The sequence below is a fragment of the Pollachius pollachius genome, assembly GCF_949987615.1.
Source record: "Pollachius pollachius genome assembly, chromosome: 1".
In the NCBI taxonomy this organism is placed as follows: Eukaryota; Metazoa; Chordata; class Actinopteri; order Gadiformes; family Gadidae; genus Pollachius; species Pollachius pollachius.
In genome coordinates, this window is record NC_136934.1 from 27,462,834 (window position 1) to 27,487,770 (window position 24,937).

General features: G+C 41.0%; 1 protein-coding gene across 2 annotated transcripts in view; it reads left to right on the forward strand.

The window, feature by feature from the left end:
* The first annotated feature begins 265 nt into the window (after positions 1-265).
* Positions 266-24,937, forward strand: part of ankrd28b (ankyrin repeat domain 28b) — a 50,531-nt gene continuing 25,859 nt past the window's right edge. The window contains exons 1-7 of one of the 2 annotated variants that reach the window (XM_079751342.1): positions 266-565; positions 11,796-11,879; positions 13,919-13,997; positions 14,571-14,641; positions 14,715-14,918; positions 15,269-15,356; positions 19,054-19,196. In XM_079751342.1, coding sequence (XP_079607468.1) covers positions 539-565; positions 11,796-11,879; positions 13,919-13,997; positions 14,571-14,641; positions 14,715-14,918; positions 15,269-15,356; positions 19,054-19,196 — 696 coding nt within the window. In that variant the 5' untranslated portion in view covers positions 266-538. The remainder of the gene's footprint in view (positions 566-11,795; positions 11,880-13,918; positions 13,998-14,570; positions 14,642-14,714; positions 14,919-15,268; positions 15,357-19,053; positions 19,197-24,937) is intronic. The other variant, XM_079751343.1, reaches the window with a different exon arrangement.

A 24,937-nucleotide genomic window follows, 5' to 3' on the forward strand; every position in this document is an offset into this window, starting at 1 on the left:
GAGTAAATAGGGAACAATTTCGAACACAGCTTCAGATTTTCGAAAGATGAAGACAAAAAGGGGGCGTGCCTTCGAGAAATGCCCCAAGAAAGCTGGGAGATCTTCGACTTTCGCCTCGGAAGCCTGGCGTTCGAGGTTTCAGGAACACACGAGTCCGTGAGAGGTCCATGATGTTTCTGTAGAAGGAAGTCGTTGGTCCACCAGAAGCCAGCCACAACTGCTGTTACTGGGTTATGTAAACCATCTGACCAATTGAATTGCCTCTCTCTCTGAGGCAGACTGTAATTGGACTGTGATGGCGATGATGTTATCTGAGGTGGGCTGTGATTGGACCGTGACTTCGGTAACGTTATGGAGCTTCCGCTGATAACTTCATGCCATCACCCAGGAAGCTAGCAGGAAAGCTAAGCTAACGTCACGCTAGGCCTCATTGTAACTATCAACAAACCCGCCGGATTCGCTATTAAAACACCGCTATTGAAAGGACAGCGGAGACACGTTTATGATCCTGCATGAGGACAATCACAACTTTTAAAATATGGTGGTTGTCAAGATCCGAGACCAGGTAAGGTAGCACTTAATGCTACATTCAGCTACCGCTGGCTGCTCTCTTCAGTTCAGCTCAACTACCGACTGATGCTGCAGACACAATATAACTTAGGAAAGATTCCGTGATTATCTATTATAGAAAGAGTCGTTAAGAGAAAATTGACGAACTTGCATATTGGCTTGTTGATTGGGACACTTGTTTTCATCCAAAAATGAAGTTTGATGGGTTAAGTTGGGGTTACTGTCGTCAGCTAACCAAGGCTAATGTTTGATGCTCGTCTCCAACACACACACACTGACACACAGATATATGTATATATAAATAATTGAGCTTTCTTTAGGGTAACTTAAACAGTGTAATGAGTATTAACTAACGTGAGCTGTCTCCAAATGACGATCACAAGTCGGAAAATCTTACACGATACTGGCATTGTTATACCAATGACCATCTTATACATAAGTTATGTACTTGAATCTTTTTGAGCGTTATTGTGTCAAGTGCCAACTGTGTATGGTGACATGGTGGTCTCATAAATCGAGTTGGGCCATAAGCGGTGTCCATTCGTATCGGTGTTGCATGTGTTTTGCAGGAGATATTCTCCATGTTTATCCATTCCTCATTCCCTTTCCACGGTACTGTCACATCCTTGTTTTATAATGAATGCAGTGGCCAAACTGTTGATTTATGTATATATCACTTCTCTTGAAAGTGAATTGTGCCAAAAAAAAATCAATATCATTATTTTGGTTCGTGCGCCATTAATTGTGAATTGTATGCGTGAATGATGGTGGGCCTGTATTCAAGCGAGCTGGGTTAGCATGGATTGCCATGGCGCGGTCACCATGGTGATGGTTTTAACCAGTCAGGATGGAATGAGGTAAAATACAGCACATCAGACGGTCACCATGGTGATGTTTGAACGAGTCAGGATGAGGAACAATACAGCACATCAGGCGGTCTTCTTCAAGCACTGCAAATATCCCGCATTGATAAGTTACCACTTGGCTATTTCTGTCTGACATTTATTCAGTGGATAGAGAAAACAATTGTTGATTGTAAACTCAGTTTTACCTTGCATATCGGCCTGTTAACCTCTTCTGTAAATGCGGCCCACAACCGTGTTCCCAAAGTAGGGCTTTGACACTAGTTCCTTCTGGCAGTACTAAACTGTAAATACTGTTGACACAGTCACTTGTGTTTTGTTGCACCGAAATTTATAAAAGGACAGTTAATTGTTGAGTCAATGCTTACCGAAAACAGTTTGTTCTCTTAACTCGCATGCTACTATTTAAGTGTCTGTATAGCATTGCTCACTGTTACATCCTGTTGAACAAATGTAGGTCTAAATGTTTAGCCCTATAAGATATCCTCTGTGTCGTCTGCATGGCAAATTGTCTAAACAAGCAAAAAGTTCTGGTGGATGTGGTAGGTGATTGACATTAGCAAACAAAATGTTATTTATACAATAAATTGAGCTTATAAAATGCACTTTTAGAGCTGTTGAAATTGCCAACAGTTTGAAAATGATGTAGAGTAACAAAAAACAGCTAAATAAATTTATATTTCCTTCATTGTGACTAAAACTTTATGGTTGCCATTAGGGCTGGGCGATATATCGATATTTAAAATATATCGATATTTTTTCAAACGCGATATGGAACGAGACCATATCGTCAACATCGATATAATTTAATTTGCGTTGAAATTACAGCACATTTGTTCCAAATAACAGCAGTTTCGAACCAAGCTTGTTTGTAAGCGAAAGGCCAACGGCTCCATAGTATGGAAATGGTTTGGATATAAGGTGTCTGACGAATTACAAAACAGTTGGTAGGTATAGTAATAACGGTAACTCCACTGTAACTAACTTCAAGGTTTCTCACTCCGCGAGACCCAAACATAAAACATAAACAAGTAACCTAGCAACGCCCCCCCATGCAGTCGTTACATTCATAATATTACGGCTTTTGGCTGTAATATTATATATTATAATGTTCTCAAATACGAGGCGGAGGCAGTGTCTAGTCCATGGTTTATTCAACCATCAAACTGTATTCAATTCCGAACGGTAGGAATAGTAATGGTAAATCGGCGCAGAGATATGACTTTTGGTCCATATCGCCCAGGCCTAGTTGCCATTATGGTGACCGAATTGAGTACAGCTGCTTAAACACACACATATTGTAGGTCACACGTTTTTGCTGTTTTATAAACAATTAATTCATAAACTGTCTGCTCCGTAGATAGGAATGGACTTTTAAATGATTATAACTACCATGCATGTAGAAATGTAAGGTCTTAGTAAAAACATGAAATTTATTTAATGTATTTTTGCCAGCCAAAAGAAAATTCCCAAATTGAGAAGGTTAAACTTAATGAATCAGAAATGGTTGCATCTGAATGGATGGCTTTTGTTAAGACCACAGGAGATGAACAGGTAGCTACAGGGTGTGGCTGAAGTATGGCTGAATAACACCAGATGCCTCAAGAAGAGCATTTTTTAAAGTAGCCTGCTGGACGGTTGCCTATCCAGCGAGAGTCAAACCAAGTTTATTTATATAGCCCCTTTGTTGCCATTCTCAATAGGCTTTCCAGAGCCTCATTCAAATTGAATGACACCCCTTAATCATAAGCCATCTAATGGGCAATAAAAAAGCAACTTAACAAACGTGCATTCAAAGTTAGAAAGATGTTGATACATTGTACAATTAAGTAATAAACCCTTTATGTTGATATAAACGTGATCAAATAGACCACCCCCGGGGTTAGTTCGCCATTCACCCCTCCAGGCAAACTCTGGAGGGAGCAACGGCCTTGTTTGCTTTCAACCTTCACGAAAAAGTTAAACTTCAACCTTTGCTTAATGGGTGTTTGTAATTATTGCAGTCGAAGGCCAGCAATGTTAAACCTCTGGTATCATTTAAAAATAAATAAATCCAGAAACATCCATAGCTTGAACCCATTCAAAATCGACCTTTGTAAATGTGCTGTGTGCGGAATTCTAAATCCAATTTTATTCATCAATCGTGTATTTAATGAGCTGGCCCTAGAGTCTAGGGCTGCACGATTATGGTCAAAATGATTATCACTATTATTTTGATCAATATTGATATCACGATCATTTACCACGATTATTAATTTGATTGACACATTTTTTTTGAACTGTCATGTAAACAACACTGCTTTAACATCCGCGATCCATTTTAACCATCCAAGCAAACTCTTACTTTCTGGAGTCTTGAAAGTAGACGAGGGCATCCTACACGACGGAGTTGGGTATCTTGTATTATGTCAAATTAAATTACTTAGTTCAACTGAATTCCCCCCAAATTATTGCATTAACATGCCGCAAGTGTCCTTCAATGTATTTTAATGGTCTGCTTGGATGGTCCAAGTGTAGTTTTTTGGGGAACTCAGAAACTCATCCTAGCTCAGACTGAAGCTGAATGTTAGCTTCCACATATGTACGTGTTTAAAAAATAACAAACTTCTTCTTTTTTTACTTATTTACCAAATGGTCACATCGTGCCATAAAGTGATTTCAGTCCACCGTTGCATCCTATTGAAGCTATCGCCCAGTTATATGTAGACCTGCATGCTTTCATCTGGATTTTATGCAAATATGAATAACAAAATATCCAAGGTAGTAGTAACTTTAACGTTTCTTGTAAGTCTAACTAAACAATCACAATCGTGTTTATAGTAGTGTCACAATACTGGATTTTCAAACTTCGATACTATACCTGGAAAAATATTGATATTCTATACCATTTTCGATACCTGGGGAAAAAAGTTTTTTTCAGGAAAGAACGTAACCAAAGTAAATCGAGTATATCTCCAAAACGGCTATAATATTACTTCTTGGTGCCAATAGAAAGATTGTTGTGCAGGTGAAATGTTCAATGTGGATACTACTTTACGGCATAAGTCGAAGATTACATTTCCACCTGAAATTATTACCAGTCATTATCAGTTGGTATCACTGTCATGCTATGAGACACAAACAGGTAGATATCTTACTATTTTGACACTTGACACTTCTATTTAAAGTTCAGGGCAAATATAATCTAATGACACCAAGCCAAACATTCGCAAATACACATATGGCCACTAGTTTGTGCTGAAGAACATGTGTTCTGATTGAAGGCAATTCAGGGCTGTACGCTTACTTTTTAAAGTGGTAGCACTGGTGCTAGCAAGCAAAAAAATTCAGTAGCAAAAAAATAATTTTGGTAGCACACATACTATAGTCAAAATAATTATTTAATCAGATATAATTATATGAACAGAATAGGACGTATATACAAAAGTAACACAATATGAACAAATTTAACAACAGTAAAATGACAATGAACAGATTAAATAGTAAAGTGACTGAGAGCCTTTTTTCATGTAGTAGAATTAATGAAGCAAATTTAGTGAACGGGAGCTCCTCTTTGGCGATGCAGTACGCAATATTCATTTTAATTTTGATTCCCCAAATTATGTCCTCATTCATGCTTTGGTTTTGTTTGCTCACAGCAGCGGTGATCGAACCAGCACGGTTAACCTGGGTTTTTGCCAAAAAAGCCTCCCGGCAAGCGATGTGTCGCTTTGACAAGTTGTGCTTAGTGACGTTGCGCCTCTTGAAAATAGTGTTCCCTGTAATGTAGGGTGTCTTCCCAGATGTCCTTTCCCCTGCCTCAAGGCAATATTTACTAAACATAGACTTCTTGGATTGGTCGTAGACCAGCCAATTGAAAGTTTTTAACCACTGGGTGTTAAACCTGTATGTTTTCCCGTTGGCCGAGACGGAGTCACGGGTGCACTCGGCTTCGTCCGAAGGTACCGGTTCCGTGCTTGTGGTCGCCGAGTCAATCTCTTCCGTATGTGGATTTTTTTCCAAGTTTCCATCTTTATTTGATGAAGAAGAACGTCCGAATACAGAGAAATACCTTTTCATTTTTCTGTTTTGCTTAAAAAGTGAATTTCCCGCGACCATTACAAAGCCTCTTCCTCAACGTGCGAGTGTTCGGGAAATGTCGTTTTTTAGTAGTTGAGCGGCATTGGCGAGCCTATAATTCAAAATACATTTCCCTACATGCATCGCTCCCATCATGCTCCCACACACTCATGCTTAGCAGTGCCATTGAGAGCCGTACAGAAAGACGTTTTTTTTTTTCGGCACGGGTCCTTCTCACCCTTTCGCGCCAGTGTGAGTGGACTTGTATTTATCTTTGCGCGTTATATATTTTAATAGCAATTGCGATCAAAACTGTCGCACTGTACAGCCCTGCAATTTTACCTAATTTATTGTAAACACCATGTTTAGTTGCAAAATTTGGCCGCTGGATTATCTGTTTATGGTGATTTAATGAGATCGGGTTCAACTTTGTGGACAAAAATCACAAAGGTAAAATTTCATTTTTGGTTGTTAAAAGAAAACGGGACGTGTCTTCTTAAGTTGTTATTTGCGAGTTTTAGTCCCAGAATGATATGGTTTAGATTGTCGGAATCAGTGGAGGCTCAGCTTTCATATAATATATAGTTTGTGCAGGTCAAATTTCCTGAAAAATATCGCTATTGCTGTGCATGTGCACAGTTATGAAACCCAAAACCGTGTTCTTGCATTTGCGTATGACTTTAAATGATTCTTTTGACTTTTCTTGGTAATCTGCTAATCTTAAGTACTTCCAAACCGCACTCCTCCATCACTACTCCGTCTACCTTCTCTACCTAAACCTGTCGCAGCGGCGCTGCACTGAGATGCTAGCTGTGTTGGCTAACCTTTAGCTACCGTCACACAGAGCATTGAGACTAGTGCCGAATCACTGCCAGAGACCGCTCTGCGAGTAAGTGACAGGAGGCGGGGCTATGTTTGCGCTGTGTGTCTGTTAACTCGCTGTCCAAGAGAAGACAGCGCGCTGATCAATTGCAAATATATCTATTTGGTGTGATTTTGCGGAAGAAATGGTTGTTCTGCAGTTTTTAGAAACTCTTAAATAAATAGCCTTTTATATGAACAAACCCTAAAAAATGCACTTGCCCTTTCGGGCAACCAGAAATCATCTCAACTTGCCAACTATTATTTTTAGTTGCCCCGAGCAAGCGGACAACTGTTAGTGTCAACCCCTACGCCTCCTACTACAAGTTACGCCTACTACAAGTCACGCCTCTGTCTTGCAGGACGCAGACGGATACTATTGAAACTACCTGCAAAAAAACCCACAGCTGAGACTTACAGGAGCAGATTCGAGCAGTTGTAACGATAGAATTGTGCTCGCTCATTAAAATGCTGATTCACCGTAGCGTTCTATATCATTTTATTTGTGAGGAGATTTTTCACAGATGTGCAACTTCTGATGCATTATTCACATTTGGGTTTACGAATGCACACATTTTGGGCATGTTCTCAGATTATGAAACACGGGTGTGCGAATGTGTTTTGCACCAACTGCGCTGCACAATTGTAGCAAAAGTGTCAAGTGCATGACTCTTTGAAGTTGTGATGCACAGGATAGGTTTTGTGCACCTGTAACACAAACTTGTGAACTCGTAGACCGTATTTTGTGTTTACAATGGTAGAAAAAATATTTACGACTTCAAATGTACTGTTACGCATTTGTGACTTTAGAGTACACATGCAAAATAAATATTTTGGACTTCAAATTTACTGTTACACATTTGTGACTTAAGTGTACGCATACAAAATCTGTAGTTACAGGTGCTAAACACTTTTTCTACAATAATACCTTCATATTGGTTTGCTTTGCAGTGGAGCCAAAGCGTATACTGCATGGGCGGGTCACGCTTTATTTTTGTATACAATTTTTTTGCCAAACATGCCTTTATTTAGAATTTTTCTTTTTTTATATCGTTAGATCACATACATTTTATAGTGGGAAGCCAATATCGTCATCGTGATAAAAAATGTATTAATTGTGAAGCCCTACTAGAAACCATACTGATCTCGCGTTCTGTTTTGCTACACAGATCAGATTAGTCTGGAACTCTGGCCCCCAAAATCGATTTCCTGAAATTACATTGTAATCAGGCCAATCAGGGACTACGTCATAGTTGAGGATGTAATTGGGCCCATCAGGGACTGCCGTCTTCAAAACGTTCAGAGGTTCTTGCATGTCTTTACTTAAACTTTCCCGTGTTCCGAAATAAGTGTTCAGGAAATGCCCCTCAGAAGTTCGTAGGCTATGACATAAAACCGAAAAAAGTTATGGTTCGTGAGACTATACTTCATAACAACAAGTACGGATGCCCAGGAGGCCTGTTTGCTGTATTCACAGAGAACAGATGAATTATTTATTAGAAATGCTTGCGATGGTTGAACATGAGCGAGAATTTATCAGGTTATGTTAATAATTGTAAGTAATAATATACTGTAATAAAATGTTAGACTGTGTGTTAAGTTCGCCTCTTAGTGCTTACTACAAGTTCACTTTAGTCTATCAATGTAATGACAGAGAAATGGGCAGCCATTGTTGTGACGTGAACTCTGAGGTTTTGGGTAGCTTTACTTTCGCACGAAAACTCAGACCCAATAGAGTGTTCAAAGCACTATCCTCCGAGCTTAAGGTCCGAAACTCCCGGAAACTCAGAGCGTTATGAAGACGGCGTGAGTCATAGGTGATGATGTAATCGGGCCAATCAGGGAGGGACTGAGTCGTAGTTAATGATGTAATCGGGCAAATCAGGGACTGAGTCATAGTTGATGACATAAAGTACAGGCCGCCGCTTGCAAAATGATAAAGGCGTCACCCTAAGCAATGGGTGGTAACGTTAATATTAGAGTAGGTCATCAGATCACAAAACTCACGGTTCAGATCGTGTCACGTTTTTTGAGTCACGGGTCGGATCATTTTCGGAACTACAACAAAAAAGATAACAAGACAAATGTGACTTTAAATAAAATCTTCAAATGTGTAAAAATAAAATGAAGTGAAAAATAATAAAGTAATAATCCTGCTTCCTTTAAGCATATTAAATATTTTAAAAAAATGCTTGTGTCCACATAAAATAAAAACCTATAAAAAATAATTTAAACAAAATAAAGCAATCTGAGGCGTTATTCCTTCTTTTTAACATGGATAGCAAATAATAACAAAAAAAAAACTGTCCAAAGGAAGCACAGAGAACGGGCGAAAAGATCAAGCCCCCAGGAACAGTGCATACTTCCGCAATCCACCAGTGCTCAGCGGCTTTTTTAGACTGGTTCAGCAGCTGCTCAATGACTCTCACATTCCTCTGCTTGCGATCACTGCGATTCACCATGTATTGATCCATTTATTCAAAAGATCCAAAGACAAAGAACGGGTGCATTACGGTATCCTTTTCATAATATTGTTAATAGCCTAATAAACATTTCAGTTGCGTCAGTATTTAATTTTTCATTTGCTTGTTTAGCTGTATGACAGTTAACAATGTTGGTGTATTACAATTATTTATGTGGGTAGGCTACTCCAACCTCGTTGCTGATCGATATGTAACCATTTATTTGTATATGAATTATTGATTGCATTTTTTATAAATAGTTGGTAGGAATCTGTTTCTTAAGCAATAACATTGAACTGTATTTTTTTGTAGGCCTACATACATTTACTATGTTGTTGGTGTTATATGGAGCAATCTTTCATATTCATGAAGTAAACTTATACTTCCATGGTCGGTAAACAATGCGACTGCGATCGCTCAGACCTCTCGCTAATGATGCTACAATGCTAGAAAACAATGAATATTTCTGCACCCGGTACGTCATGAACTAGGGCGTGGCTAGGCTCCCATGATGCAGAAGCAAATCTCTCCTTGATGTTGCCCTGCGACATTGAGCAGTTTTCATAGGAATGAATGGGCGCCATTTTGGAATCCGCTGTACATTCTATATGTCCATGGGAAAGACTACAACCTAACATAAACAGCAAATTTCCGGTTCTGGGTCCGGTTTCTGTTTCAATGGGATTTACAAAACGCCAAATAAAACACGACAGAAACTCTTTCGCTATGATACTTGATTAGGAACATCAACAAACACAACTAACCACTCGGTGAGTTGCACATTTCTGAAAACGAACGTTCAGGGTTGTTTTAGGGACAGGTTTGTGAATGCCAAAAGCCAGCGTTTCTGAAGCAGGCAGGGGCGAATCGAAATGAGCCAAATACCTGAGACAGGACCAATAGTCAACATTTCGGTGTGTCAACCACTATATTTCATCCTAGACAAACCAGAAAGGGGGCTCAATTAGAGGTGGTTCGGTCGCGAACTGATTCGTTCGAACGAACGATCCGAACTGGTTCTTCTCTCTCGTTCGCGTCGGTCGTCTCGTTCGTGTCGGTCGTCTCGTTCGCGTCGTTCGTGACTCAGAATTGACTCCTCCCAGACCCACGACTCGCAGACAGTTCGTTCAGGAAGACGAGGGACCGAGGCGACTCACGGCACACACTGTTGCTTGCACTGCACCAGGAGCAGGTTATAGTTATAACTAGGCTTTACTTAGTTAGCTTCAACGATACATGAAGTAAACATACTTGGAACGTCCATGTAGGCCTACGCAGCAGCACTATGCGCAGGTGATGCCGCATGATATGCCGCAAGGCATATCATTATTAACTAACGCATTATCTCTGAGGTGAAGTAAAGCCTCAGGTGGTCCGTTACATTTTCTTGTCAAGTAGCCTGGTGTTTACATTTTAGGGTTAGGGTTTCACATTGTTCCTTTATCTCGGGTATTTTTTTAATATATAAAATTAACGATATTGACTCAACTTTCAGGATAAAGTGATTCGATTCGCCATTCGATTCACCGGAAACTCGACTGAACCAGTTCAGTCGAGTTTCCGGTAGCACTGAGTCTGACTGACTCAGCTGAGAACCATGCAATTGGTGCATTGCATGATGCGATTCACCGCTACCGGAAACGGAAACTGGACTGAACCGGAAACTGGGCTGAACGAACGAACGAACGATTCGCGAACGACTCATCTTGGCGAACTGACTGACGGGAACTGGTTCACGTAAACAAATCATTGAATCCACCTCTAGGCTCAATGTGCTAAATACCGGAATTGTCCTTTAAACATCCGCTGATCACGTGAACGCACAACTTTTTCTTTTTTTATCAGCCGATCCACGGATCAATTGCGTACCGAACCGTGAGGGTTGATCTGTACGGATCACGGGTAACCCGTGAACCGTTGCACAACTATATTAGAGTAAACAGATATAAATGCAGTTATTGCAGAAAAAGACTCATAACAACTATGAAACAAGAACAACAGTATACACTAGTGGTGTTTTTCGGCAGAAATGAAACATACATAGATTTAAAACAAGAGCATCGAAACATATTTATGAACCATACTTTTTATGATTTGTGGTGACTGTTAGACCGTCAATGCTGGTCATTTTCTCCCCATTCCACTGAACTGATGAGCATCAATGTCCATTCAGCATATGTCTGGAAAAAAGTCTAGTTGACAACTAGCCCTTTCTATCTTAAGGTTTGGTTTTGTAACCATCAAATCATTGGGTTTTATTACTTATTTAATAAATTAAAACTTAAGTAATGAATGTCTCTTAAATTAAACTCGAACATCTCTAACTTTAACCGTTATACCTAAACACTAAATATTTCCCACATCTCAGTCTTGAAAACCTACAATCCTAGTCCCTGGAATCCTTTTTGCTTTAGCAGTAAATGTCCCAACACAAATAGCCCAAGGATTAGTGGTGGCCAAGCGCTGGGCTATGTTGGCGCATCACATGTTTGGTGCAGAATGTCAGTTGATGCTCTCCAGTTTCGGTAAGGAAGAACATTTTGAGACCTAGTTTCAGTTGTTGCTCGCGTGCTGCCTATCAATAACTTAAGACATGGGAAACCCTTCTATAAGGGTAAGCAGGCCCCGCCTTTTCTCATTCCAATGTCATAAAAAAGCTACAGGCGGAAAGCAATAGAAGTTCAGTGAATAAACTGTGTACTCTTCCCACTAGATTTGGTGGATGTGGATAGATTGATTTGATTATTTCACAGTGCGCAGTGCTAGACCAGATCATAACCAAATGCATTTCACAATAGAACCCAGGAAAGCTTTATACCATTATATTCTATTGTTTTACGTGTCTGGTTAGCATGTGATGACTGGTATTTAACGTAGTGGTGTCCAATGTGGTCGTAGTCGTAGTGTTATCCAATGTGTGTTATCCTGTGATATTTTCAAATGCATGGTATTTAACATAATCTCATTGTTTCTTTTGCAGCCTGCTTTGCTGAAAGCTATTTTCAATGTGGACCCTGATGAAGTACGCTCACTCATATTTAAGAAAGAAGATGTAAATACACAGGTAATCTCATCTTAATCTTCCTTCCTACCATCTTGTAGCTCTTACTATTTGCGGCACATGCTGTATCCAACTTAGATAAATAGGATATTTTAGAAGCATGTCATTGGTGAGCAGGTGGGAGGTAGGGCATCCTTCTCACCAATTACAGGTCAACTGTGGCTGTTCGGATAGGTTTGTACTTGACTCAGAATTCACTCAGAATCACCACTCTGTTTGCCCTGCTTTATGCCATTGTATCAAGTATACTGCGTAATCTTGCTTTATAAAGATTGAATTTCTATTAACTTTCCACCTTTAACTTTGTTTGGTAAATCAATACAGGATGGATCAAACTACAGTTCATTACTTATAGTCAATGATGCAATCGTGCACTATTTTTTTTATATTGTCTGTCCGTCAGTTGAGAGCGGGCTGTTTTAACATGCTGTACTGTACTAGGGATGGGTCCGATTATCAGATTATTTGTTCCCGAGGGTCAAATTCGATTTTTGACATTTGGACCGTTAACATTTTACAACGATATGGAACGAGACCATATCGTCAACATCGATATAATTTAATTTGCGTTGAAATTACAGCACATTTGTTCCAAATAACAGCAGTTTCGAACCGCGCCTGCCGCCTGCTATTTCGTAACTCTGCGTATGTCTCTCCCGCTCTGCCTCCGGCTCACACACACACAGTCTCTGCCCCCCCCCCTTCCACTCACGTCACTGTTTGAAATCGCGAAACATGGAGTCCGCCGGCACAAGCGGCTCCGAGGAGCTTGTTTGTAAGTGAAAGACCAACGGCTCCATAGTATGGAAAAGGTTTGGAAATATGGTGTCTGACGAATTACAAAAACATTAGGTAGGTATAGTAATAACGGTAACTCCACAGTAACTAACTTCAAGGTTTCTCACTCCACGAGACCCAAACATAAAACATAAACAAGTAACCTAGCAACCCCCCACTCAGTCGTTACATTCATAATATTTCAGAGGCGCACACAGCTTTTGGCCGTGATATTATATTTTATAATGTTCTCAAATACGAGGCGGAGGCAGTGTCTAGTCCACGGTTTATTCAACCATCAAACTGCCGCCTTCCCCCCCCCCCGTCGACAAATATCGATATTTATTGATATTCTGCTTGAAGATATCGAGATATGACTTTTGGTCCATATCGCCCAGCCCTACTTTCTAGATGTGGGTCTGGAGTTCCAGGCTAAGCCTCCCTCTATTTACATCATAAAAATGACACAATGATGATAACAAATGTTACAATGTCTCAATTTAAAAAAATGAAAATTTATTGAACTGTCCGTAAATTATGCCGAAAAAACAATCAAAAAATCGTGCTAATATCGGCCAGGCGATATATCGGTCGATCACTAGTCTATAGCATATAACAGCGTTGTCTGATTACAGTTTAATTCATATTTCACAATTTACCAGCTCTCGTTTTGAAGACTGAATCACAACGCCATTCGTTTCAATGGGAATCGCGACGGTCTATACTTTCACCATAAAGTGTGCATATTTATAATTTGAAATTCGTCCCCCCCTTTATACCACAGATACTTTAGGATATATAGCATATAACCACATTTTCTGATTATAGTTTAATACATGTTTCACAATTTACCAGCTCTCGTTTTGAAGGCTGAACAGACAATTTGACTTGAACTACTTAGCAGGTAGTTGTTTTTTTGCGTTTAAGATATTAAGTGATTTCTTGCCGATGATCCATGGCTGCCTTTGTGAATGTCGGCACACATCGAATAATCGATTATTCGTTGATACCAACCACTGATTATTTGACCATGAAATTGTGAGTTTACACTCATATACTGTACCGAAACTCCACTTGCCTGTGTTAAATTCCATCTATGGTTGTCCTATTTCAAGAAGATTATAGGATTACAGGATTAATAGCATATAACTTGACATTTACAGTACTATAGATGTATTTCTACACAAAACGTTAGTTAATTTAGCTCAGGTAGTTTTGTTTTGAATGAATAAGGGCAACGTATCATTGTCTTCCTTCCATATCAGGACAATGAGAAGCGAACCCCTCTGCATGCTGCTGCCTATCTGGGAGATGCTGAAATCGTAGAGCTGCTGATACTGTCAGGTAGGGTTTAACATACAGAATGACACTGCAGTCTAGCACTGCTATGGAGCTTTATCAGAATATAATTACTACATTTTCATTATTCACTATAAAGTTTTTTATGTGTACTCAGCATAATCCTAATGACAATATAAATTATTACTTTAAGAACTTTCTAAGCATTAGTAATGAGAAATATAATGTTAAAGATAACCAATCAATTCAGCAATAAAATATTATGGATTTTGGTTGTCTTTTATATACAAAGGTCTCAAACAGTGGCTAAAATCTAATCAGCAGTGCACACATGAATAGTTCTTAACTGGTTTACTGCTTGCTCATATTGCCTTTGCTCTGTTGCCTTTTAATATTCCTTATTGAAAATTGCTTGTATTTCTTTGACTTCTTTATATTATTTCTTATTTTAATTGCCTTATATTTTATTGACCTATCTTTTCAAAAGCTTGTGTTGTCAATTAGCAAGTGCTAAAACACTTAAACAATGCATCTGGTCTGTCCAATGTAATTGCTATGTCCATATAAAATAAACACTAAATAAATAAATATCAATACTAAGACATGTGTGTTCTCTAGGAGCTCGGGTGAATGCCAAAGACAACAAGTGGTTGACTCCTCTGCACCGGGCCGTGGCGTCCTGCAGTGAGGTAGATGCAGTACTATCACAATCCTTTCCTCATCAGAGGTTACATTATCCCAACCACACATGGTCTGTGCCAGCAGGAGGCTGTCCAGGTGCTGCTGAAACACTCGGCGGACGTCAACGCCCGTGACAAGAACTGGCAGACGCCGCTGCATATCGCCGCGGCCAACAAGGCGGTCCGCTGTGCTGAGGCGCTGGTCCCCCTGCTCAGCAATGTAAACGTTTCAGACCGGGCCGGGCGCACAGCGCTGCACCACGCTGCCTTCAGCGGGCATCTGGAGGTGTGTAACCTAACACCTTAAGGCTGGCTCTGGTCTTTACTCTCAGTTGTTTTTTTTTCAACATTGTTTGAAACTTCGAGCATTGTGCATTTCAAAAACAATGATTGTAATTCTAGGGGTTATGCAGTGATGCAACTATCTGTATATTTATAGTGCAATTGGGTGGGGTTTAACCTGGAAAATGTAATGTCTAAAATGTATTTTATTGAAATTATTTCCCCTTTGTTTTCAAAACCTTATGTTAGAAGAATATCCTGGACTTGACATCTGTGATATGATATATATTTATTTTGAACAATGGATTTGGATTTGAAGTTACCACTGTGGTCTCATTGTGTTTCTGTCTGTAGATGGTGAGGCTGCTGCTGTCCAGAGGAGCAAACATCAATGCATTTGACAAGAAGGACCGCCGCGCCATCCACTGGGCAGCTTACATGGGTAATGAAGACTAATCCTTTATATTCAGCTAACAAAGCTAGTCCAATGGACAAAAGTTCATTGGACTTTTGTCCCTGTTGCTACAAAGGGTTTTAGAGAGTTTTGAGGAGTTCAATTTGTCTGTAGATTTTAAAATACTATTGTGAAACTGATCCTAAAGCTGCTGTAGTTAAGATTTGAGTTGTAAAGAGAGAGGGTGGTACAAATCAGAAGAGACGAAAATAAACACTTTAATAATGTGATGGACAGGCAATATGGATTTTCCGAACAAAGCAGGGGAGACCTGCCATGATAGAGCAGAACCGAGTTGGGAGCAGTCTCACATCGATATGGTCTCCGACAGATGCAAGCGCCTTAGTCTGGCATCGCCAGAAGAATGGCAAACTGCAATATTCTTGAACGTCTCCTTTTATTTTAGACTTCCAAGGGACGTCACCAACGGTTGCAAACCAATGTGACTCTTGATGCAATTGGATAGGTCTACAACCAGTCGGAGCAACGAAACGGGTGACAAAGCACTGAGTGCAGAAAAACATATTTATTCTCAAGAAAAGCGTTGGTTCTTCTTTTAGTAAAAAATATACCGCCAGTTTGTTTAACTACATCAGCAATAGCCTTCTTTGTTAATGTCTCTATGGAGCTGCTCATTATTATCACACTTGTGTTTGGTCGGTCTATCTCATACCGGGAAAAATCATTTTGTATGAGAAGGGAGACCTTACCTGGAGAGGGCTATAGCATTTCCAATAAAAGTGTCATTATTTGTACTCTTATGCCTTGTTCACACGGCAAGCAAAAGGGACCAATATCCAAAGTCGGTTGGCTAGATGCCACTTTATTCTACAATAAAAAATATTAAAATTGGCACATCAAAATGGTTAACATGGATGGGATAATGTTTTAAAAGTAAGATACATTATGCTAAAATACAAAACCGTAAAAATCTGCCTTTAAAATATCCTTATTAACAACACACTAACGAAACAACAAAACAGTTCTGAATGGGTCAATTTAAGAAAAAACAATTTCATTAGAGGTTGTCAAAACAAATAAATGGTAAAACCTTTTTATTTTACTTTCTTCAATCTTTGATAAGTTAACCGTTGCAATGTGTGAAACCCCCAGTCTGCTGCGTGTGGATATATGAGCTCCATCAGGGGAGGGAGGGGTGTCCGTAGTGTATAGTATAAACCCCCACCCGCTCCCTAGAGTCCTTGTAGCGCTTTTCCACCAAACGGTGCTGATAGGTCCAGTACGATTAGGTGTAGTACAGTTAGGTGCGGCTCAGTTACGGCTCACTTTTCCACCAGTGACAGTACCCTTATGGTAGAGCGGGGTTTAAGCTGGAAGGTGATAGCCGCAGCAGCTACGTAAGCATCATGAAATCATAGCAGCCCGACACAGTGTAGCCTGCTAATAAATCCAATGAAATAGAAGAATGCGACACATTAAACAAAGAGCAACAATGGAGGACTTCCAAGAAACTTTTGCGCAACATTTTCTTCAATGAATGAAGCTTTCTCTGTTATCCAGAAATAACTCGCGGGTACTGTATTTGTTGCTTTTATCCCCCTGTCGCACGGAAGTGCCGATTCTGTCGACCAATCATCGAATGGCGTGTGTAGCTCAACCCTTTCGGCACCCTTTCAGACCGCTTGGAACCACAACAAAGGAGTATGGCTAATCATGGCTAAGACTGGACCCCGCCCACTTTTGGAGGTGGAAACGCATACCGCACCTAAATGCACCTAACCGCACCGCTCGGTGGCAACACGCCATTTGTGTGTAGTATGAACCAGCTCCCTAGTGTCCTTATGGCGCATATCCACCGGAGGGTACGCTTCGACCCAGCACGCCTCAGTCCAGTAGTGAGGGTGCAGTATAGCCCAGCTCAGTTACAGCTTGCGTTTCCACCGCCGACAGCACCCTTATGGTAGGGCGGGGTTTAAGCTGTATGGCAATAGCCGCAGCAGCTAAGTAAGCATCGTGACCGCATAGCAGCCCGACACAGTGTAGCCTGCTTATAAATCCAAGGAAAAGAACGTGCACAATGAACAAGAGCGACAATGTAGGACTGTAACAGGTCCACAAATACACAAAGGCGAGCAGGCAGGGGTGCTGTCCCTCAGTGGGAGGTCTCTTTTATTGTTTTTAAAACGAGAACACAAAAACTCGTAACGGTAACGAAAAAGGGGTTCGTTCCCACAATGTCTCTCTCTCGCTGGACTCGTGTGGGTTTCCCTCGTGCGGGATCTCGGGGGTCCGTGCTCTGGGTTTTCCTTCTCCTACTACAACAGAAAGCAGGCACATAAGTACACCCTCCCTGATTGACCTGAGTGCAGACACCTGCTCACCACCAGGGCCAATCCCCCCCGGCCAATCCCCCCGGCCAATCCCGTGCGCTCCCAACCTGTCCATACTCCCCCTGCAGGCCAGACGTCGCACGTCCCCCCACAAGGACGTCAAACTTTTTTCACAACATTTTCTTCAATAAACTAAGCCTTCTCCAGAAATACCTTGCGGGTACTGTGTTTGTTTATTATTCCCCTGTCGCACGGAAGTGACGATTCTGTCGGACGGTACGGGTGGGAATCTCTTGGCACCTCACGATTCGATTCCGATTCAAAGGTCAACGATTCGATTCTATACCGATTATCGATGCATCTCGATGCAGCAATTATTTTTTGAACTTTTCCATGTGTGATTTTCAAAAATATATATATACATCTGAGTTTGCTCCGCTGGGCAGCCACAATATCCCCTGCAGTAGAGAAGAACCCAAAATAGAACCCAAAATGCTGCCATACGGGAGCTTTTAAAGAAGCCGGTGCAGGTCGTAAAGGTTTGCTGCTCTCAGCCATTTTGTCTCTACTTAAAGTATATAAACAATTCGCAGTCGCGCACGTGTGTGGCGCGCATGCACAGTCTATACGTGTGCGGCGTGTATAGACGAAAACTGGCATGCAGAAAAGAGTTTTCTGTAGCGTTCTTCAGCAGGCGAACAAAATGTTGCATAACAAATGTAATTTTTAAAATTCAGATTATTAACTTATCTGCATCGAGAGCGAATCCTTTTAGAGAGAATCGCGTTGCATCGGAGAATCGATTTTTTTTTTTCTTAGCCCTATCGGACGGCATGTGTAGGACGATTACAGCTCAATACGGCTCAGTCTGGATCAAGCCACCGCCAAAAGTGGCCGTGATCCGGACTGAGCCGTACTCCTCCGTATTTCTTTATTGTGTGCGTTCTTCTTTTTCCTTGGATTTATTAGCAGGCTACACCGTGTCGGGCTGCTCTGAGATCACGATGCTTATGTAGCTGCCGTGGCTATCGCCTTACGGCTTAAACCCCGCCCTACCATAAGGTACTGTCGGCGGTGGAAACGCGAGCTGTAACTGAGCTGGGCTATTCCGCGCCCTCACTACTGGGCTGAGGCGTGCTGGGTCCAAAGTATACCAGCCGGTGGAAAAACGTCATTAGTGTATACTATGAACCAGCTCCCTAGTGTCCTTAGTGTTTAGTATGAACCCCCCCCGTTAGTTCTTTGTCGACCAAGACTCCAAGAGATTTATGGGTTAGCCATACAACATGATTTAAAATGTAGAACAAATATATTTGACATTTGGATTTCAAAGTGCCTTGAAATTTTGATGGCTAATGTGTGTAATTATTCACTGTCAAACTTTGATCTTCTAGGTCATATTGAGGTGGTGAAGCTGCTGGCCTCCCATGGAGCAGAGGTGGCCTGCAAGGATAAGAAGTCATACACACCACTGCATGCCGCCGCATCCAGCGGTATGATCAGCGTGGTCAAATATCTCCTCGACATGGGGGTGGATGTGAGTCTGTCTGTGTGTCTGTCTCACTAACACTAAGAAACCAATACGCCAATTGTCGTAATTATGGTCAGCATTCAGGCAACATTTCAGCGTAGAGAAGAAAATCCAGCGGCCAAACTTTAGTCGTTGTTGTTCAAAATGAAACAATCGGGAAGAAAACTAGTGTTGTAATGTTTAAAGGTCCCATGGCATGAAAATTTCGATTTTAGAGGTTTTCTTACATTAATATGAGTTCACCTAGCCTGCCTATGATCCCCCAGTAGCTAAAAATGGCGTTTTCCCCGTATGTCGTCATACGTGGACATGTTACCTCCCCTTTCTCTGTTTTGCCCGCCAATGAGACGATGAGCTAAGACTGTGTGTGTGTGTGTGTGTGTGTGTGTGTGTGTGTGTGTGTGTGTGTGTGTGTGTGTGTGTGTGTGTGTGTGTGTGTGTGTGTGTGTGTGTGTGTGTGTGTACACACACTGTAACGCAAGTGTTGCACACTTCTTTGTTATTTGGATAACCGTTCTACTGTTGGAGTTATGGCGCATAACACGTCGGGTTCTCTGACGTCTCTGGTATTTCCACAACAAGACTCGTAGTGGGAGTTATTTCAAACATAGTTTAGAAGGAATTTGGGGAAAGGAACTTTGGCTTTGACTCCCTGAAGTACATGAACTGCAGCATGGAGGAGAAGGGGATTGTCTCCCGCCAGAGCCCTGCTGCCAAGGCACCACTGCCTCGGCGCTGCCCGCTGCCGAGGCAGTGGTGCCTCGGCAGCAGGGCTCCGGTGGGAGACAATCGCGGTCAACAATCGCGGGTAGCAGTCCCTATCTACTCCATTTCGCGGTTCAGTCTACTTCAGATTGATGTGGAAGAACCAGAGACGTCGAATAACCCGACACAGTTGTTTGAGATTCATAATATCGTCTGGAGGTGCACACAGCTTTTGGCCGGGATAATATAGATAATATGATATAGATATCTGATATTATTTAGATATAGAGCTCCAGGACTCCCGTCAGAGCACCCGGAGTCTTCAAGAATATTTACAGAACACGGCCAAAAGCTGTTTGCGCCTCGGCATTGCGATACATCCGCTGTAAACACGAGCGCATGGTACCGTGGCCACAAGCTGCTCAGGGCCACACCCCCACCCTCCACCTGGACCCACCTCTAAGAAACGGCAAGTTTGTGGAAAGCTCATTGTGGGACTGGCTCGTAGTGGCAAGCTCATTGTGGGACTGGCTCGTAGTGGCTTTAACTCTGCACTAAGGCTGATTTTCTTGAACGTCATCAAATACTGTATTAGGGGTCCACTAACACCTATATAAAAGCATCCATAAAGTAGCATGCCATGGGACCTTTAAACACAAATAATGAACATTTATGAAAAAAAATTTTGGCAGACTTTTTTATTTAGTAATATTCAATCAATCACGTGTTTTGGCGTGTTGATACGCATTTTTAATTTTAGTTTGTTTTTCGAAAATCATAGTGAGGTTGTTAAAATATTTTGAAGCGTTAAAGATGAGAAATTTTGTTAAACTAACTGTCTTAAATGTATGGCTTATTTTACTGCTCAAAGGCTCATGCAGCTCCCATGAAGTAACATACCTGCAAACTAGTTCCTTTTTGGCAAACTGACAGTTTTCAAAAAACATATCATCTACCTGAATTATGTAGATCCTAAGAGTTTTTTGTGTGGGGGGGGGTTTGATGTATGAGGTCTTGTGTCATAGACTAGTCAGACCAGAGACGGTTCTGAACAATTGTGGTTGCCCCTACTGCTGGAAGTAGTCAAACTAGGACAGGGTTTTCGTTTCATGCAATTTCTTAGACAAGTCAGCTGGAAATAGCTTAAATGTAGTCCAGCCCATTACAACCAACAAAGTCAGCTCCGTTCCAACCACACCGTGTGTGCCCAAGAACAGTGCATGCTCTGCTGGAAGAAGTAGTTGGTAGACCATAGAGGAGCTCTTTCTTCTTACCAGATTAGGTACCTGATGGTATTGGACCCATGGACCATCTGCCTTGCAGGCGTGTGCTCTACTAGAGCTACTGATGGCCTTTATCAACAGTGGTTGATCAGTACATGTTGTTTGGTTGTTTACTCTGGCATTCAAACGGTAGTTGATTCTATGAAATAATTGTACATTTAAAATGGGGTGCATAGTTAAAATTATAGGTCTTGTTTAAACTTTAACCTGCAAGCTACTACCTCGACGGCAGGTGCAATCCGAATGAGCTACTCAAAGCCATGGAGCTCAGAGGAGATTTGAATATTCTTACCAAGTACTTTAACATTTGGGGCTGTTAGCAGACGGTTTTATCCAAAGCGACTTGAAATAAGTACATTTGTCAGAAGGAGAAACAATATATCAACAAGGAAGCTTGTTATTCAGACTTGGAGATTTTTGGAATGTGACAAACTAATGAAGTAGAACGGAATGACCGATACCACTTTTTCACTTCAGATACCGAAGCCTTGGCTATCTGCCGATTCCGATATCCATCCGATAGTTTGTTTATTTGAACAAATAATAATAAATATAACCGCAAGCGGTGATTAACGGGGTCCGAGCAAAATTAAAAGTCAAGAAGACACTCATGGATATATAAATATGAAATATAATTGAAGGAAAGATGTTCGACTTAATGCAATACTGTGCCTCGGCTTTCAGGTGAGCTGCAGAGCAATGGCCGAATGTCATGTTCAGCTTGTTCATAATGCTCTAATCGGGATTGCAACTCTCAACCTAAGGATCACCTGTAAAAGGCATTATCCCATTGAGCCACTTATAAACCTGAACTGCAGCCTCATTCACATGGTCAAAATGTCTATTGATAAGCACACAACATCCAGAAAACTCCAAGCACACATTTCTCAAGTGAATTAAGGGCTTTCTTAAAGCATATACCTGAGAAATCTTTGAAATTCTGGGGAAATTAAACATTTGTAGTCAAGAACACTAACGGAAGAAATATAAATATGACCGAGTTAATTATGAAGGAAAAATGGTTAACGAAGAAGTTCCCATTAGTGCCATACTGTGTCTTGGCAGTCCGATTCTTGGAAATTAATGAGCCGGAATGTTGATTGCCTGATGAATTTCAGGTGCTGTTCAATGTTGTGAATCTTAAATGAGTGGCAATGACCAAATGTCTTGTTCAGCTTGTTCATAATGCTCTAATCAGGATTCGAGCTCTCAACCTAAGGATCACCAGTACAAGGCATTATCCCATTGAGCCACTGACATTCCTGAACTGCATGAAGCCTCATTCACTGTGAAAATGTCTATTGATATGCACACAACATCAAGGAAACTCCAAGCCCACATTTCACAAGAGAATTAAGTGTTTTCTTAAAAGAGTACAGATCTGAAAATTCGCACTGTTAATGTTATCTACCCAATGATAGCTGTATGGTAGTTATACAATAACGAAATAGTCATATAGGCAAAATGGGTTGAGACTGTGGACGTTTGGCTTTTTTATGAAATTGTGGGAAAAGTAAACATTTTTAGAGCAGAAGACCAGGGTGAAAAAGATGCATCTGATTTTAGAGATTTATATGATGAAAGAATTTTGAGTCCAGGTCAATCTGGTAAGGAGAAATAAGCCTAATTCATGATTTTTTACAACAGCGCCACCTTTGGGTGCAGTCCCACAATTTGGGTTTATGGGTAGTGGGGGTTATTGGTAACCATACCTGAAAGAGTTTTCGACTTACGTAATAGGCTGCAGTATGACTTTTACAGAATTTGAGGGAAAAATGTTACAGAAACAATAGGGGACCAAGCAGCTTGGCTGCTCAGTCAGAAAAAACTGCATTGAAAGTTTTCTGTAATTTTACATATGCTAATTAGGCTATATCTTATTAAATATGCTCAAATTTGCATATATTTTGAAGCTAAGAATCTGACCATTGAAAAATGCCAGGCTCAAAATTCTTTTTTCATTTTGTTACTATATTAAATAAAAAAAATATTTACAGAGGGGATTATGGATAACGCCTTTCGTTGTCCAGTAAATCAGAAAATACTGCCAATTGCCTTAAAAAATGTATTTTTGCCCTGTTTTCTTTATAAAATGTCATGTAACTCAGGCCAATAATGATATATCAACAAATCCCTCATATAAAAACCTTCATATAGTAGCTAAGAATAACATTCTAAAGTTTGGAGTATGTAGGTGCTACATAAGTGGAGATTCCTCCCTTGGCGTGTGAGAAAAAACTAATTTTGAGAAAATGGCCTTTAAAGATTTTTATGGCAAAACTAAAGACGATTACATCACAAAACTCAAACATTGAAGTTCAAAGTTCAAAAGCTTTATTCGTCCAACATGTTGCCATATTAGAATTGTGTTTTGATTTAAGATAGTCTGTTCTCTAGTTGTGTGTATGTGGTGCTTGTGTAAGAAGTATGTTGTGTGTGTGTGTGGGTATGAAAGATTTTGTATAGATAGATTTTTTGGCTAGAGGCACTCTGTATCTTCTGCCTGATGGAAGCAGCTCAAAACAGCCGTCGAGGGGGTGGGAGGGATCCAGGAGAATGGAATTGGTCTTCCTTTCCACTGCTTGAGTGTGCAAGTCTGAAAGCTGTTTTTGTTGGGTGCTGGTTATCTTGCTTGCCTGCTTAATTATCCTAGCCAGTTTTCCCTTGCATCTGCTTGTTAGGAAGCTGTACCAAGATGTAATGTTGAAGGAGATGACAGATTTGATCAGTGTCTGATAAAACGTTAATAAAATGTCCTTTCTGACATCGAACCCTTTCAGCTTCCTCAGGAGACACATGTGTTGTTGGGCTTTTTTGTAAACTCTGTCTGCGTGCTGGGTGAAGGAAAGACGGTGGTCAATCTGGGTGCCATGGTACTTGAAATGTTCAACCTGTTCAACCACTTGCCCCTCCAGTCTTAAAGGTGTGGAGAGTGGATGTGGGGTTTCGGGTGCCCAGCACCTATGGCAACACAGTTCTTTGGTCTTGCTGATGTTTATTTGCAGTGAGCTCTCCTTGAACCACAGGGCCATGGTGCTGACATACTGCCTGTAAGGGTGTGCTCGTCTGTCAGGTTGGCCACCAACGCCATGTCATCAGCATATTTAAATAGTTTAAGTCTGATCTTGCAGGTGATCTCATTTATGTATATAGAAAAGAGAATTTGTGACAAGACACATCCCTGTGGGACTACTGTATTTAAAATAGTGTTGGTAGATATCACACCATGCACTCTCACATGCTGGGGTCTGTTCCTTAAGAACTCCTTAATCCAGAGAATCGGTGTTGGGTTGACTTGTAGCTGCTGAAGGCGATGTAGAAGTGTGTTTTTATTCACTGTGTTGAAGGCTGATGAAAAATCCATGAATAGAATCCTGGCAAAAGAGTGTTGGGAGTCAAGGTGCCTTGTCACAGTGTCCAGGAGAGCTAGTCTGGCATCCTCCACACCCAGTCTTGGTTTATAGGCAAACTGCAACGGATCCAGACTTTCTCCAACCATGGTGGTGAGTTCCTCTGCAACAACTCTCTCCATACATTTGCAGAGGATAGAGGCGAGTGCCACAGGTCGGAAATCGTTCAGGGTTTTTGGCATGAGGCTTTTTAGGAACAGTAATGATGAACAAAGCTGGCATCCAGAAATAGCTTAAAAAGTTGTGTCATCGCACCACCTAGCTGGGTTGCACACTCCTTCAATAGCCGTACCTTCAGCCTGTCTGGTCTGGGAGCTTTTGAACCTGGAGACGGGTAAAGATTGAAACA